The 11698-nt window shown below is 39.8% G+C and overlaps 1 protein-coding gene across 2 annotated transcripts in view; it reads right to left on the reverse strand.

Annotated features, from left to right (window-relative positions):
- Nucleotides 1-9014, reverse strand: part of LOC119500430 (sodium/potassium/calcium exchanger 1-like) — a 36254-nt gene extending 27240 nt beyond the window's left edge. Inside the window, exons 1-3 of one of the 2 annotated variants that reach the window (XM_037790144.1) lie at nucleotides 8863-9014; nucleotides 7025-8165; nucleotides 1870-2034 (exon numbers count right to left, since the gene is read on the reverse strand). In XM_037790144.1, the coding sequence (XP_037646072.1) occupies nucleotides 1870-2034; nucleotides 7025-8002 (1143 nt within the window). In that variant the 5' untranslated portion in view covers nucleotides 8003-8165; nucleotides 8863-9014. Of the gene's footprint in view, nucleotides 1-1869; nucleotides 2035-7024; nucleotides 8166-8816 lie in introns of both variants that reach the window. The other variant, XM_037790150.1, reaches the window with a different exon arrangement.
- Between the last annotated feature and the right edge of the window lie 2684 nt (nucleotides 9015-11698).

Raw genomic sequence — 11698 nt, forward strand, 5'->3', positions numbered from 1 at the left:
TGTTTTACAGATATTTTGCGGGACTCGGGACACTCAGCTCTAAGGGACAATCACGGACAAGCAGGGAGTCCAGCTCTTTATTGGAGGCCAAAGGCCAAACTTGTAACCCAAGTTAGAGTTACATTTGTTAAATTCAACAGTTAGCTCTCATCCTAAAAGTAGTTTCTCTTGTAGCATTAAAAATTATGATTATTATTATATTATTATTATTATTATTATTATATCTTATATCTTATCATATCATTTCTTACATCTTCTTGTATTATCATATTATACAGCTATACTACTATTATACTATTACATGACACTACTGTATCATACACTATAATATACACTACTATATTCAGTACCCTTGCACTATTTGCACTTGGCACACTATCACTTCACTGCTGTACTTATGTAATCTTATTTTATTTTATTTGACTTTATTCTATTGGTTTTTATCTCATTTTAAGGTGTATTGGTGTTGGACGTGTTGTTTAGGCTGCTGGATGCCTACATTTCCTTCGGGATCAATAAAGTGTCTATCTATCTATCTATCTATCTATCTATCTATCTATGAAACACACTGTCTTAAAAGGTGAATAAGTATGTAAGCTAAAACAGCCAACAGGGTTGTGTGTCAAAGAAAAAAAGTCTGATGTACATTTTCTGTCATACTTGGGATAGTCAGACTCACTAGCTCTCCGCTGCAATGCACGAACCATTACGTTGTTCCTATGTCCTCTACATGGATCACCAACTGGTGAGGATGCTGACTTGTTTTCCTGGGACCTGTTAGCTTTAGCCTTAGTTTATTAACACACGAGGAGCTAACTTTGGTTTGATTAGCTAGCTAGCTACAGCTGATATAATCTGCTAGCTACAGCTGATATAATCTGCTAGCTACAGTTGATATAATCTGCTAGCTACAGCTGATATAATCTGCTAGCTACAGCTGATATAATCTGCTAGCTACAGCTGATATAATCTGCTAGCTACAGCTGATATAATCTGCTAGCTACAGCTGATATAATCTGCTAGCTACAGCTGATATATTCTGCTAGCTACAGCTGATATAATCTGATAGCTACAGCTGATATAATCTGCTAGCTACAGTTGATATAATCTGCTAGCTACAGCTGATATAATCTGCTAGCTACACCTGATATAATCTGCTAGCTACAGCAGATATAATCTGCTAGCTACAGCTGATATAATCTGCTAGCTACAGTTGATATAATCTGCTAGCTACAGCTGATATAATCTGCTAGCTACAGCTGATATAATCTGCTAGCTACAGCTGATATAATCTGCTAGCTACAGTTGATATATTCTGATAGCGTCAGTTGTGATTTCAACCTTGCAAAATCAGTTGGCGGCTAGAAATGAGAAGCAGCTTTCATCCACCTCGGTCTGAAATCAATGAGCCATTATTTCCAAACTGACTGCTAATGTTGATGGTAAATCAGCCATCGTCATTGTTGAGGAGGGGGGGGTTTATCGAGCAGTCACCTAGACAACAGTAGTTCTGGTTTAATTTCTCACCAGATGTACAGCACAAAGAAATCGTATCATTATCGAGATTCTAAAAATAAATTGAACACAATAAAATGCTACATTTAACTGTATACAAGACTTTTTACGGCCTTGAACTTAAAATATCTTTTCCATGACAGCACAGGTCAAAGTGGGTAAGAATCTCTGGGATTCATTTCTGCCTTTACATGAGGAATTCAATTACCAACATCCTAATTGAGCAATTCACTGAATAAATAAAATGACCATAGTAAATAAGGTGCACTGGTAGATATTTAATAAATGACCAAAACGAAGACTGTGAATCCTACTCAAGTCCACATCAACAATAACACTTTTAGTTTTTCGTACCCTGAGTCTAGCTTTGTCCTCTGGATCTGGTGGCGGTCTGTTGCGTTGAGGGGTGCCTGGAGGCAGTTCAGGTTCTCGTTTGGATTTAACTTCAGCTTTTGGTGCAGCAGGAGGAGGAGGAGCAGCAGCAGGAGGAGGAGGAGGTGCTGGTGGAGCTTCACTCTCCTGTAAAGTCAATGACAACTTAATCAGTCAGCAGCACCTCAGAAATGTACAGAACTTTGTTTGTTCCATTGTGAAACTGAACTGTGGAAAGATTCTACGTCACACATTCAGTTCAGATTTCCATCTCCAGAAATTAAACATGTTCGATTTAATTCGGATGGATTGGTCCGAAGCTCAGTCTGAACCAAGATCAAATCCGCCGACTGTCAAGGACATCATTTCACCTACAAAATCTACAAAATCCTCCTCCTCACCTACAAATCCCTCAATGCCCTGGCTCCTCAGTACCTATCTGACCTCCTCCACCCATACACACAGTTCCGGAACCTGAGATCCTCAGGAACGGGTCAGCTCTCCACCCCCCACACAAACCTGCAAACTTTTTGAGTACGGAGCTTTCAGTGTGACAGCCCCCCCAGCCTCTGGAACTCTCTCCCCGTAGAGCTCCGCAACGCCCCGTCTCTGGACAGATTCAAACAACTCCTTAAGACCCACCTCTTCAACAAGGCCTATGGCCTCTAGGTACTGCTATGTTCCATTTGTTCTGTCTATTTACTGTATGTCTATGTTAAGTGTCCTTTGGTTTCTTGAAAGGCGCTATATAAATCCAAGTTATTATTATTATTATTATTATAATTTCTGGGGAGTGATGGCATCCCCGTCACCCCCCATGTGTGTGCAACAGTGTTCCTGTGTATCCCAGACAAAGCACTGTACAGTAATCCAATCACTACGGTATGAGTTTCTCACCATCAGCAAAAAAGCACATCACAAACCTTAAGCCTTAAAGTGGATTCCTGCTTTATTACTTCATCCTGAGGCCCTACATGTATGTCCAAATCTGGTTTTAACACTGTGTGTCTGCTGATACTGATAACTTACATGGTGCATATAGCTCAATTAATTTGTGTTTGATCAAATTATCACATAGCAAACCTGGGCCAGAGGAGTAGAAAGACTACACATAGTGCATAAAGAGGAGGGGGTCACTAGAATATGCTTTCATATGCGCATTCTTAACCTCTTTACTTCTTCCTCTGAGGCTTGCTGGTACGAGTGCTACAAGTCAGACACACCAATCTCTCTTAAAGGGATAGTTTGGGTGTTTCTCAGTGGGGTTGAGATGAGGTATTTCTCCAAAGTCAGTGTATATCCTACAGTAGATGGTGGTTTGGAGAAGCAGACAGGAGTACCAGCACAGGAGCAAAGCGATGTACTGCTGTGGATGGGGCCGGCAGCAGCTAAACGGATTAAGCTTAAAAAAAAAAAAAAATGTACTCTTCGAAACACTTTGGTGTTTAAAGGGTTAATTCGGATTCACCAAAGTCACACAATAACACAAACAAACTAACCGATGGAGGCAGCGGTAGACCAGCAACTCCTGTGTTCTGAGAGGTAAAATGATTGTTTTTGTCAGAGGAGTCTGGTGGCTGTGAAGAGAGCGTAGATGGATAGAACTGCTTCAGTTCCCCATCGTGTTACACTTAAACTGATATTGATTTTTTAGGTGTCTAAAATATGTTTTGCTGCTGTCCCCGTCCACCTGGTACACAACGAGGCTGTAAAGGAGGACGAGTCAGCGGGATGACGTTTAGTAGTCTCATTTACCCACTTGTTAGCAACCGCCTTTTTTTAAGACAAGTAAAGGCTTCAACATTCACCAGTGGGATATTTACTGACGTATTTTATATCGTAGAACAAAACGTTCAAATCTCTTAAGCTTGTGTTAACCACAGACCTTATTTCAGGTATCTAACTAAAAACCCATTGACTTCCAGACGAGGGAACAGGAAGTGCTAAAATGCGAACTAATTTCTGGGTTTTCCTGTAGCTCTCTATTATGTTCCTTCTGGACATCCACTTATATAAGGCCCTGAGGGAGTCACTGGAGTGACACAGGTATTGACTTGTAGGAGTCATCGAGCCAAATAAAATCTGGTAAATTAGCAAACCATGAAGCACATCACACTGATGCGATGAACAGAATATTCATTTTACAAACATCATTTATTTTAGTAATATTGTAAAACACATTTTCTCAAATCACTCCTACATGCCACTTGAGAATGAATCTGTTCATAAGTGTGATTCTTGCACGAGGCCTTTGCCTTTGCAACATGATCCTGAACAGCCTGTGTCTTATATTCAACAGGTCTCCTTCTCTGAACACATTAAAGACTGTCAATCCTCGAAAATCACATTGTTGGATAAAGTATATATTGGAATTCCTGGAAGAGGACATTTTGAATTCCAGTAATTGTGACCCATTAATGTGGCAGCATGCGTCATTAGGCCCTGTGTTAACACTGAAGGAGCACATACTGACTGCACATGTGCTTCAGGCTGATTGAAGAATGTGCTGGCGATACTTGAATACTACTGAAACACAGCTCTGCATGTTAATCACAGGCTCAGACATTTACTGCTTTCTGTCAGCTGTAGGAAACAGTTTAGTCTGCAAAATAATAAATCTTTTAAGAATACATTATTCCTATTATATTATTGTTTTTTATTCTAAATGAAATAACATCTATACATACTGGTGTTTCAGGGATGTGGCAGAGACACAGTGACTCTTCAATCACTGTGTCACGCCATCTGTGACACCTGGAGTCCTTTCTGTTCAGCATCATCAAAGGATTTGACACACATACAGGCCGTCACCTGCACAGACCCACAAATCAGTGTATGAGAAGCCGGCAGCCGTCCCGACCGGGACGAGATGAAAGGGTAGAAAATATACTGGATGGAAGTGTGGAGGTGTGGTCACCACTGCTCTGCAGAGACTGTATCTGTTGCTATATCTGGTTACTGTATAATACCTGTTCATTCAACACTTCCAGTCATTATTAGGAGGATATTACTGCTGTTCTTCTGTCTCTTTCCTACTGTCATTAATGAATCCTATGAAAAGACCAAAACCAGCAAAACTAAAAGTGTAACTTGCACGCTTTGCTAATGTATATAGTATGTTATTATCATTCTATGTTTTATATTTTCTAAGCTAGTTGTAGCAGTCTGGTATATTTATTCTAATATATTCTTTATATTGTGTATACTACTGATATACTGTATATTTCTAGTGTTGATATGTGGAGTATATTTCTAGTGTATTTATTGTTCCTGTGCATTGCCTGGATAACCTGTTGCTGTAACACAAGAATTTCCCAATTTTGGGATCAATACAGTATATCTATCTATCTTCTATATTCTAAATAACTTCTCTCTCCTATCTGTGGCAGCTTCAGACTCAAGCTTCTTCTGAAGATGTAAATCTTTCAAATAAGCTCATAGAAAAACAGCCAAGCCTCTAGAATTAAAAGAATGAGCAAACAGCGTGATAAACAACAGCTTCATATGAGTTTAAATTACAGAAACGAGAGTAAGGCACCAGTTTGGGATCCTTTTTGGATTTCTATCACAGTGACTGATGAGGCTGTAGTATGAATGTTGTCTCTTGATAGATTTTTGTTTCTAATGCTACTGATGTTGCACGTAAGAAATGTCTCACAACATGAAACAATGTCCTGTCATGTACAAAAGAGAAAGCAATAACAAGTTGAATTACAAACATATTTTTTTAACAAATCAGCTCATATTGTAAGTGTATAGTTGAAGTCATTAAAAAAGCTAAACAACGTTATGAAACAGGAAGAAACAGTGAGGCTCATTGAGGAGTTTTTAGTGGAGCTCTATGGCACAGAGGAAGACGAGACATCACACAGATACATTCACTGTTGGTTTCGGTCTTTTCATGGACAATAACCAGCCGAATCCTTAAAACTAGGGGCTGCTCAATAATTCAAAATGATCCTTTATCAACTTCCACTGAGATTGTATGACTGATGATTATATTGTGTTATCATTCTACACAATTCTGTTGTCCAAACAGCAACTGTAAAACTCAAAATAAGTAGTTATTTAACTTTTGTTTTGAATATGCAAGCAGTTATTTTTCCTGGTGATTTGCAGAACAACTTGCACTGAACATCAAATGAACAACAAAATTAATTTTAAAGTAATTTGCCATATTGTGGTATTATATATATCGATATCAGGAAAATATGATGCGTGATATTGATATAAAGCAGCAACAAACAAGCAAAAATGTTCCTTTGTAATTGTTTTTTTGCTCTATAAAAATGATGAGTGACCAGTAAGGCAATATGACGATATGTATCGTCAAAACGACATAAAAATGTATATCGTATATATTTTTCTATATTGTTTTTATTGCAATATAGGCTAGGCCTATATTTATTTATTTTTTCTCTATAATTTCACTTAAAACTGTTCATTTTGCACTCAAGTTTTTTAAACTCCCTACTTTTAATTTGTTAAGTATTTAATTCACACACGAGTAAAGAAAAATAATCTTTACCATGTGGTTATTTCATATAGACTAGCTATTTATTGAATTACCAGAAAACATGCTATATCGTGATATATATCGTTAGAGATATAGATAGATTTTGGCCATATCGCCCAGCCTTAATGACCATCACAGTTTCTCAGAGCACGAGATAACACTGGTTATTATTGCTGTTTTTTTGCAGCCGATGATCCAAAACCAGAAGAGATTCAGTTTACTGCCATAGATGACATTTAAAAAGCTAGAACCAGTCAATTTATGGTGTTCCTGTTTTAAAAATGACAAACGATTAATGTATTATCAAAATTGTTGTTGATTAATTTTCTGTCGATTGATTGATCAATTGATCGACTAATCGTTTTGTCTCCATTTTTAATGACACCACAGAGTCATTTCAGCTGAAGGCAACAGATGGATAACTCTTTCAACACTATCATCACTGGAAACGCTTCAGTGTTGGATCTGATGTTACAAACCGATGAAGGTGGTAGTATTTGGAGTTACCAATGTTGAACTGAGAGCTGATTGTTGAATCATATTACATATTACATCTGTATTTCATTATTAATGATTCATTCTTTAAGCCACTTTTCCCCCCAGATGTGTGTCACCACTGACCTTCTCTGGCTCCCCTTCGGTCCACACCTTGACGATACTCATGTGCATGTTGATCTGGGTCTTGACCGCCTGCTCGATCTGACTGTTGAACTTCATGAAGCTCACGTAGCTGATGTAGCCCATCAGCAGCAACATGCTCTCCCACCACAGGATCATGTTGTCCAGGAAGAAGACGATGAGCATGATGAGGTCCAGGATGTAGAAGGTGACGTCTCTGAAGAGCGGCCACCAGGTGAGGTGCAGCATCTCCCGGGAGAAGATGGCGCACATGCCGATCACAAACAGGATGTTGAAGACAGCCGAGCCAACGATGGTGCCGATGCCCACGTTGCTGTGGGAGATGAAGACGCCGATCAGGGAGGTGAAGAGCTCGGGGGCGGAGCCTCCGGCCGCCATAAAGGTGGCCCCGGCCACGTCATCGGAGATCTCCAGCTTGGTGGTGATGACCTCCAGTCCGGGAACAAAGAACTCATCGCAGACGATGGCCAGGGCGACAAACATGTAAACCATGCCTATGACGTGCAGCACCACCCAGCCCTGCTGTCGCTGCTCCACTGAGAAGAGGTCCGGTGGGTAATCACCCTTCCTGTGAGGGGTCTGGGGGGGGGGGCGAGGGGTAGCTGCGGTGGTCGGTGGCGGTGGAGTTGGAGGTGGTTTGGGAGGGTGAGGATCTACGTAGATACACTGTTCAATATCTGTCCTGTTGACGATGATCACCGTAGGAGGCTTGGTGCTCTCAGGTAACACGACCTCCTCCTCCGTCTCATTGGATGCCATCACCTCCCGAACGTTGACCTCCACCACATCGTCACCACCCACCTCTGCCCCGAGAGCGTCATCCGTCCGGGCGGAGGCTCGCGGCTCCGACAGCCTGGCCTTCAGAGTCAGTGTGTAGACGAAACACAGCAGCACACCTGAGAGGAGGAAGAGGACGCGGCTGCGCTTCAGTCTCCTCCTCGGAGGCGAGTGCACCTTCATTGCCCTCGTGGTCTCGACTCCAAAAACAGCGAGTTATGTCAGATGCATCGCTATTCCGTGATAGTTCCAGCTCCGTTATGTGGCGAGGAGACGCCTCTGGCAGGGAGGACACACACACATGGACACAGAGTGTGTTTCATCTCTTACAGTGGGCAGCTTCAACCTGTGGAAGGACAGAGAAGAGATGAAATCACATCATCATCATCATCATCATGAACATGTATCAGTAACGTCCTCTCTGCTGGCATAGCTGCAGATCTACTGAAGACAAGTGTGTGTGTGTGTGTGTGTGTGTGTGTTGGGGGGGTGATGTGGGATGCAGACAGCCACCTGTTACTATGGCTACATAATCACACAGGCTTTGGCTCCTCACCAAACAGGAGTGCATTGAAGACACGTCAAACATGTTACAACAGTAAAAAACGGACTGCTTCACAATAAAAGCAATTAAATCCGAAATTTCCGGATTATTATATTTAGCGAGAGCCGGAAACAACGTGATGAAATGCGCGCGTGCAGTAAACGATCATGAAGGAAACATGAATTAACCCTATACCCGCAGTGCATTATGATGTTCATGTTAATAAAACCATCACATCTGTGACTACAAAGGGCGTCTTGACATTTAATTGTGGAGAAACTGAAGCCAGCGCGGATTATCCTGTATCATTATCGTTCATATTTCTTCACCATCCAAAAATATGAACACTAAAATGCAGACAGCAGCAGCTGTGTGAGTGGAGGTGATGCGGGTCCTACCTGGACCTGTAGCTCGACTGCTGTGTGAGTGTGTGAGTGGTGGTGCGGGTCCTACCTGTAGTTCGGCTGCTGTGTGAGTGTGTGAGTGGTGCGGGTCGTACCTGTAGCACGGCTGCTCGGCTGCTCGGCCGGTCGCCTTGGCGCGCTGCGGGTCGTCCCTCCAGCGGTGCGTAACGGACGCAGAGATGCTGACTCCGGATTCTGGAGAGCTACAAGGGCGCACCGCATGTCAGGGCTGGAACGGAGCTCAGCATAATGCTGTTAAGAGGATTAGGAGCAGAACACCTCTCACCTTCCCTTTCACACACATATACCGCTGTATCAATACACCAACGTTCACAGTGGGGTGGCTGGTCGCAGCTGCCAGGCTGGGGGGGGGGCTGTTGGATGTAGAATAATGAGAGTAAGAAGCAGCTCAGAGGCTGACAGGAGGAGTTAGGGTGTGGTCAGGTGCATCTGAAGGGTGTGGAGAATGTATTTTATTTCTCTAATCAAAGAGCAAAACATGAAGATGCGGATGTGGAAAACAACTGTTTTAAAATGGAAATATTCACATATGAACAAAATGTGTCCAAAACACATAAGGTTTGCCATTACATGCTGTAAGACAATATTGGTGCAAAAACTCACTTTTACAAATTGCAAGTGCACATTTTATGTCAAATTTCAAATTTAAAGGTGCCATATTGTAAAAAGTGAGATTTTCACATATGTTATATTGTGAAGCAGTTTTAAGTGCTTTATAAATACTGTTAAACAATCAAAACGCTATAGGGAGAAATACACACAGCCCGTATTCAGAAACTGTGCGTTTGAAACAATCCGTTAGGATTTCTGTCCATCTGTGATGTCACAAATCTACAATATTTAGACCATTTCACAGTTTTAACGTAAACATTCTAAATGTGTCCCAGTTTATTTCCTGTTGCAGTGTATGTGAATGACATCAGCTGACAGGAAGTAAACATGGACCCAAACCGTTTCCTAGCAACTCAATTCCGTTGCCATTCCGTTGAAATGCACTAAAACGGAGTGTTTCAGACAGAGGGTGAATACAGGTATATTCAGATAGACAGTATGAAAGAAATAATGTGTTTTTTGAACATTAGAGCATGTAAACATGTTCTATTAGAAACCCAAAATACCATCTTCAAGTATGAACCTGAAGATGAGCACGATGTCCCCTTTAATGTGTCAGTTTGGTCACTTAGTTCAGGGTTAATGGACAGAGTTCGTAGATGTATCACTGGTAAATCAAGTTAAATGTTCTCTGTATGATATTCAGAACATATATATAAAGATATAGAGGAGTAATTGTTTACCTGATCAAAGAATGAAGTCGCTCTCCCTCTGTGTGTGTGTGTGTGTGTGTGTGTGTGTGTGTGTGTTGTAATCCCAGTTTCTCTGCTTGTTCACACAGCTGCAGAGCTAGCATGTGTGCCTTTTATTTGTCTGTAGGAGGCCAGATGATTACAGCATCATCATACTGATCAACTGTCAGGTCAACTTGAAAGAATGTTAATTTAAAAAGTAGTAGTAGTCTATCCTCCAAACATGACTGGAATGAATATCAAACCACAATTTGGAAATTAAATAAGTAAATATTAAATAAAGGTGCATAAATAATTAAATAGGAGTTTTGTCTATACCAGGGGTCAGCAACCTGCGGCTCCAGAGCCACATGCAGCTCTTTAGCTCCTCTCCAGTGGCTCCCTGTGGATTTTTAAAAACAATTAGTGGAAATGAATAACTGTTTTTTTTGGTGTACATTTTAATTTTTATTTATCATTGTTGTAGGTCTATGGTACGACGGAGTATTAGGACCACATTAAGGGAAAAAATAAATCTGAGATTTTGTGAATAAAGTCATAATATTATAAAGTAGTTATTTTACTAGTTATTTTCTTTTTTTCTCATAAAGTTATGACTTTATTCTCGTTATATTACGTTTTTTTCTCTCGTAAAGTTATGACTTTATTCTCGTAATATTACGACTTTATTCTCGTAATATTACAACTTTTTTCTCGTAAAGTTATGACTTTATTCTCGAAATCTTTAGATCTTATATACTATATACTTAGGCTATAAACTGTTACCTTCATCACAATGCTCAAATGTTTTGTGGCTCCAGACAGATTTTTTTTTTCTTTTGATAGTAAAGGTTGCTGACCCCTGGTCTATACAGTTGTCTTAAATTTCACTTTTTCTTGCACAAGTATTTGATAAAAGAGTGATCAAATGTTGTTGAGAGCCTCCTGGCCTCTCTGTCAGGAATAGCATGTAATAAAATGACATTTTCTTATTTTAACATTTTTAAAAAAGGCAGAAAGATTAATAATAAAACACATGAAAAAAAGAGAAAAATGTCTGTTTCCCCAAAGCAAAATTAATCATATTGGAATTCACCTTAAATCACTTAAACTTAAAGGATAGGTTCACAATTGTTCAAGTCTGTCTCAAAAACAAACATTTGAACATTGAAACAGGTTTATCTTGCTGTCATTTTAACCCATTTCAAACCTTGTAAGATATCCACTTGGTTTGATGAACTCAGACTCCTGCAGCCTCAGATCAGCTTCAGATTAACTTCTGAAGACATTTTTGCACAAAATGAGGACTGTGGATTTTGCCCATCATCTCTTACATTAGAAGCACTGAGGAAGAAATCTCTTAAAGGGATAGTTGGGATTTTTTGTATGTAATGCCATTTAATTTAATATGAAATAAATAAGTAAATACATAAATAAATAAATATGCCTATGAAATAAATAAAAGAGGCAATAAATATATAAATACATGTAAATATAAATACATAAATAAGTCAATATAGTTCAATAAACAGGTTTTTATTAAAAAACAAACAAAAAACATTTTTTCAAAAGTCTTTTTACTTTTAGTTATTTCAGGGGACTTTTATTTCATAATAATACATTTATT

Source organism: Sebastes umbrosus, chromosome 2 (genome assembly GCF_015220745.1).
Source record: "Sebastes umbrosus isolate fSebUmb1 chromosome 2, fSebUmb1.pri, whole genome shotgun sequence".
In the NCBI taxonomy this organism is placed as follows: domain Eukaryota; kingdom Metazoa; phylum Chordata; class Actinopteri; order Perciformes; family Sebastidae; genus Sebastes; species Sebastes umbrosus.